The sequence below is a fragment of the Alosa sapidissima genome, chromosome 21 (genome assembly GCF_018492685.1).
Source record: "Alosa sapidissima isolate fAloSap1 chromosome 21, fAloSap1.pri, whole genome shotgun sequence".
NCBI classification, from domain to species: domain Eukaryota; kingdom Metazoa; phylum Chordata; class Actinopteri; order Clupeiformes; family Clupeidae; genus Alosa; species Alosa sapidissima.
In genome coordinates, this window is record NC_055977.1 from 17,144,570 (window position 1) to 17,150,903 (window position 6,334).

Below are 6,334 nucleotides of genomic sequence, written 5' to 3' on the forward strand. Positions count from 1 at the left end.
TAACTTCCTTTACTTTTACTGATTAACAATTCCATGCCTGGAATTTGACTGCAACCAGATTACACCAGAAAACACCAGATTAAAGGTTAACAGTTGGTTTGTTGCATGAATTCACCATATTCATTTTTGAAATAGTGATTATCACAAGGCTCTAAGGGTGCATTCACACTAGACCGTTTGGTCCAGACCTGAGTTCGTTTGGACCGATGGTTAGGTGATTTTTGCTAATGTGAACACATGCCGAACCTGGGTGTGGACCAGAGTCCGTTAGAAAACAGTGGTCTGGGGTACGGTTCGTTAGAACTCCAGTGCAGTTAAATGCTATCTGTTCCAAAATCAGGAAATAAACTGCCGTTTTTGCAACGTTGTCAAGCGATAGTGGAAAAAAGAAGTTAGTGTTTATGACAAACGGACTATGCAAAAATATAATGTGAACAGAGACCAGCTCGGTCAGGGCTAGGGGGGGAGTGATCACACTCGGGTACGGTCCAGTTAAACAGACCGAGTGGGAAGGCAACCTAAATTCTCAGGCACAGGCCTGGGATTCAGGATGGGCTAGGGCGTTTAAGATTTCTAAAATACTTATATTTAATGATTACCTATAAAGGAACAAATGTTTGATACCACTACCTAATCATAACTCTAAGACAGTGTCATCACACTGAAGGATGTGCAACACATTTCACTTCAGCCAAACATTTGCATGAAGAGCAAAACAAACCAGTAAAAAACATAATGCCTCAAAACCAAGTTTTTATTAGCAATATCCATTAATTTAATAGACCCTGGAGTAAGGCTCATAGAGAGTGATGTGTTGAAGTAAAACCAAGCATACAAAAACCAGAAATGCATAAGTGCAGCCGATGGTTGGAGCTGCTTCGCAGTGTGCTGCTGACACGCTGCCGTACGACTGATCTGGGGTCAGCGCTCAGATGGAATGTTGCTGCTTTCGAAGCTGTCTACGCCTCCAGCTCGAAGTCGAAATACTGGGGGTCGAAGTAGTGAATTCTGGTGTATCCGTCCTCTCCTCCACTGCTATAACTGTAACACACACACAAAAAAAAAAAAACGTTGGCACCAATTGCAACCACACCCACACCATACCATACCACATATCTTGACCTCCTCTGGCATCTTTAAAAATCAACATCCTTAACTATCTGAAAATGCACGTCTCTACAGTATATCCACCGCCTCAATACTTTCACCTTTACATTTATTCATTTTAGCCGACGCTTTAATCCAAAGTGATTTACACTTGGCGACTGACATTCAAGCTACAGTGAACAAAGAGATCATACAACAAACAACAGGCAACAACAAACAATACATATTTACCTACAACACAAGATAACCACAGGATAGTGATAGTGCAGACATTTAGATGCCAACCAGAGAGGCAATCAAATGGCGAGTCATATCACAAAGAAATGACCTGTTGTGTTATTACAGAGTAACAGAATAGGTAGTTGATCTTAGTATTTGAGGGGGGAAAGGTCCAACGGAAGAGACAAACAGAATCTCTTAAAATCTAATGTGGACTGCTGTGTGAGAAGATAGTTTTTTCTTACCTTTTCCCATCTGGGTGGAAAGCTACACAGTTGATGGGACCGAAATGTCCCTTTACTCTTCCAAACTCCTCTTCATAGGCCGCATGGAAGAACCTAGAAGGCGGCAGAACAGATAAAACACACCACATCCTTAGAACTTCAACCACATAACTAGAGTACAGACAGGTCAGAGGGCTTTCCGTATTAAATTAAAACCTTTGCAACTGACAAATGAATGGCTTGTGCAGACTATTGGGTGCTGGATATGACAAGATGATTCAAAACCATTGGTGCGTTTAAATTTGCAAACATAGGCAACCGTTCGCAAACGCTTTTTTTATTACCTATGATCTAATGCGGGGTGTCTAAGTTTATTTTTACATAGATCGATTGTAATGAAGGATCCGATTAGTTACTTAACGTGGATATCATGGGGTTTATTTTTTAATATATTTTTTTGTATGTAATGTATATATATATTTTTATGTAATGTACTGGTCAATTGTAAGATACCCTATATCAGCCGACCCCATTTGAATTTTAGGTGACCACACATGGGGTCCCGACCAAAGGTTGGGAAACGGTGGCTTAAGTTTAAGTCACCTACGTAGTCTGGTTCATTAGGTAAGTGGTGCATGAAAGGTGAATTTAAGGTGAAATTCTCATTTTATTCCTACACCTCAAGGTGGTATCCTCAGGGACCAGAAAGTTTGTGGATGAGTGCACCCGTAGCAAATGGGATAACCTTGTTAGTGGCATTCTGACACTAACAAGACCTGACAGCCTCCTCAAGTGAGAAGTAATCAATATTTTGTGGTATCAAACTGAGATGAGATTTCTATGTCCAACTCATTTAAGGGTTTACTGGCTTTATGCATATTCCCTAATAAGAAATAGACAAAGTAGTGTCAGCTCCTATTTCTTAAAGAATTAACAGTTTCTTGAGAAGGAAAAACATGTTCCTTATAAATTGCACTTAATGAGTACATGTTGTTTTTTTCTGCCCTTATCTTTACTCAACATCTGCTGAAAGATGTTATTATACCCAGTGTTAGTAGTTTACATGCCCCCACATTAAAGATAATTGATTTACTTATTTTAGCTAAAAGGGAGGCTTTTGCAAACAGGTATATATATATATATATACACTGACTAGTACAAGCGAGGGCTCACCTGGCCTCGAACTTGCCAATCCTCGTGGATGTGGTTGTGACCTCCATGGCCTCTTGACCACCACCCATGACCACCTGCACACATCATAGAGACAGACAGGTCAGGGCTTTCAATCACACATACAAATACAGATTCTAAGCCGGGCTGGCTGAGGGGTGCTGTTGGTCTTACATGGTCCATGCTGGGAGAGATGGCAGCGGAGTTGACGGGTCTCTCTGTCTTGAAGGACTTGATGTGATCAAGTGACGTGGAGTCAAAAAGCTGTGAGGACAAATGCAACATGGCAATGACTTTCTGAGAACAGGAAGTGTTTTTTGGGGGGGGCACACTTCTCCTTCTATGGATATATACACATCTCCTGTGTTTATGATGCTGTATGTACTTGATTATACCACTCCGGTTGGCCTAGAGTAAATTAGGCAGGTTGTGAGGAATCAAAGACAGGCATTTAATTCTATTACAGACAAAGTATTTAATCCTATTACAGAGCTTCATAATGAGGACATGATCTTGGTTCATCTGATATGAACCACTTTTGTTCTGCAAGGAAAATAGTATTTTTTCTGGAAGTGCTGAGAACATACTTGAGCCAAAAGATGTCTGAACACATACTATTATTGACTAGAATTATCAACAAAAACATTCAAATAGTTGCAGAGTACATCACCTTGACCATGTGGTAATCCACCATCACCCGTCTCATTACATATAGACCACTCCAACACCTTGCTATGGCAGCAATCATCTGTGTACCTTCACTGCATTCTTTCTAATATTGTGGTGCTCAAAGAGGCTGGTACATTCACAGACATGACAGAAAATCGCCTGCTCCAGGCTGGGACCCAGTCCAGCAAGCATACAACAGGACAGCACAGCAAGTTGTCCTCGCCATACACAGGTGATTAGGCACCAAGTGTCCACTACCCGGCACCCATTCATTCCTTTAGCTCTCTTACCCTTACTGATGCTCACAGTAGAGTTTAAACAGCCCCATGTCTGTGAATGTCCAGTGAGAGCGAGTTCTCCTACCTTGGCGGTGCAGTCTTTGGAGGCGGTGACGATCATGGTGAGATCCACAGACGACTGGATGTCATTGATCTGCTTTGTGTGTTCCTTCACTGTCTTCAGAATCTCCCCAGACTGTGTGCGCAGGTACACGCGCGCACGCACGCACACACGCGCACACACACACACAAACACACACACACACACAAACACATACACAAACACACACAGAAAAATTAACATAAGATCTGTCAATATTGAATTAGGTGACATTTGCAAGTCTGGATCGTTAAGAAACATACACACATATTTGTGCTAATGTAATGATAAGGGAAATGAAATGCAAGCATTCTGTACCTTGGCACTGAACTGGTTGATCTCGCCACTTTCATGGCCAGCAATGACGAACTCCCCCAGGGGTCCCCAGACAGCACTGGTGATCTTCGATTCATTGCAGGGCACTGAGTGGTAGGGCTGGTTGTCCTCTGAGGAAGAGACCAGGGAACATTAGAGGGTAAGGTCAACAAATGCCTTTAATGATACTTACAGGTCACTCCAGAGGGAATTCATGATCTATATTATAGTCATGAAAATGTGACTGACAGTAATAAAAAATAATAATAAAAAACATCAAATACTTCTATTATAAATGTGGTTAAGTGACAGCAAACCCTGGCAGCTTACACGTATAACGTAAATGTGCATTTATATGAATACCATTTTGAACATGTTTCAGACACTGTAACTGTATTGTATGTGGAATTTGCAGAACTGAATGAAAACTGCAACAACTTTACATTTTTCACTAAAGGTGACTTATGTTCTGGACAATGAATATCTTAAGCAAACATGATGTCCAAAAAAAGATCAAAATAAAAGAAACTCTGTGAACTAGTAAGGAACGTGTGAAGATTTTTGGTAAAGACATCCTATATCAAGAAAACATGATCAAGGAAAAAGGTACATATATTTTTGCTGGATGACATAAAGGGAACCGATATGGAGGTGTGTGCAGCATTGTACCTACCGATCTGCTGAGGGTCCCTTAGGTCAAAGAAGTTCAGGAAGCACTGGTAACCCATCTGCTTATCGGTGGAGAACATGATTATGTTACCACTGAAGTCAAAGCCACAGGTCCTCACAGCAGAACTCGTTTCCAGGAGCGCAAGCTGTTTACCTACACAAAAACACACACACACAGATCCATAGTGTTAAAGCTTTCAGATGCAATGGCCAACCATCAATGACCAGCATACACATGTGGAGATTAAAATCAGTTATGTATAATTGAACTGCCATTTAAGAAGATGTTAACATATGAACAAAGAACATGCTTAATATGACCTCCAGAGGTCCGGTGTTTTTCAACTTACCCGTCTCACAATCCCACAGTCTACAACTGTTGTCAGCAGAACCTGTCAACACATGCTTGGTATCCCCTGTGGTAATTATTAAGGACAACACACCAATGCTCTACATTTCCAGTTTGGGTGAAATAACCATACCCAAAGCAATCAGGTTCGATATCAGGAAATGAGTGACAATATATGACATTCCAAATTGCACCAATAAAAAGGCAGGCAGTAATATCTTAAATGCAGATTTATTTGGGAAAGGATACAGTCACAATCTACACACCATACGGCACCAGTGTGTCCATTGTATGTGCCCAGCCTTTCTCCGTTCACAGAATACCACACGTTAGCCACCTGAACAAGGAAAAGATGTGAGCATATCCCCAACATCCATATTGCTAGACATGGATGCTCAAGTCAAAATGTAAAAGTCAGACAAATGTATGCCATTAAACTTACGGGGTCCTTGGCAACGGAAAACAAAAGGTCGCCCTCCCTGTTGTATTTGATTTGTGTGATGGCCCTTTCATGGCCCTGTAACAGAATGGGTTTCTATAGAGGGAAAAAAATAATGACAGTCAATTCATTCATGAATCAGGATGAACATATTGTGTATTCAAGTCAACCAACGTTAAGTACCACAAGTAATACAATAGGTATATAGTCTTACATACACCGTATACATAACAATAACGAGAAAAAACCTCAAATTCGTCCGAAATTGATCATAGCCTCTATCTATGCCATCTGCTAACGTTCATTGGTAATTCTGTTGTAGGTTAAGTTAAGGTGAAGTTGATTGAATATAAGTTGATTGATGAATATACAGGTGATTCATAACAAAAGTCAAACTAGATATATTAAATGTTGTAGACTTGAATGATCGTATAACCTGTTTTATCTGAGTCAAACCGTTAGCTATTGAAAAAGACATAGCTGGACAGTTGGCTTGTTAGCTATTTAGCCAGGCAAGTGTTTAATATATAAAGAACATTTTCAGATTCTAGTACACCATCACTCATTCCGAATGCATTAGAAATACATAATGCGTCTGCTTACCATAACTGCCGAGTTGATTATCCTATGAATCTGTCGATTTTAGACAATTTCCTAAAAAGAAATCGGCACGCGTGTAAACAGCGCCGGGTAAAGAGGCGGAAAGGAAATGCTCAACTTCCTGTGCTACTATAATATATTTCCGTGTAACTCATGAGGGTCTTAGCAAGTGTTCCTATTATGAGACTAGGTCAC

The 6,334-nt window shown here is 40.6% G+C and overlaps 1 protein-coding gene across 1 annotated transcript; it reads right to left on the reverse strand.

Moving 5' to 3' along the window:
• Positions 1 to 736: 736 nt before the first annotated feature.
• Positions 737 to 6,281, reverse strand: eif3i (eukaryotic translation initiation factor 3, subunit I). Its single transcript, XM_042077407.1, has 11 exons — positions 6,143 to 6,281; positions 5,543 to 5,635; positions 5,350 to 5,437; positions 5,102 to 5,167; positions 4,756 to 4,905; positions 4,086 to 4,213; positions 3,753 to 3,863; positions 2,895 to 2,984; positions 2,724 to 2,797; positions 1,572 to 1,664; positions 737 to 1,041 (listed from the first exon to the last, which is right to left on the reverse strand). Exons 1-11 carry the CDS (start codon positions 6,143 to 6,145, stop codon positions 960 to 962), a joined length of 978 nt encoding a protein of 325 aa, XP_041933341.1. The 5' UTR covers positions 6,146 to 6,281; the 3' UTR covers positions 737 to 959.
• Between the last annotated feature and the right edge of the window lie 53 nt (positions 6,282 to 6,334).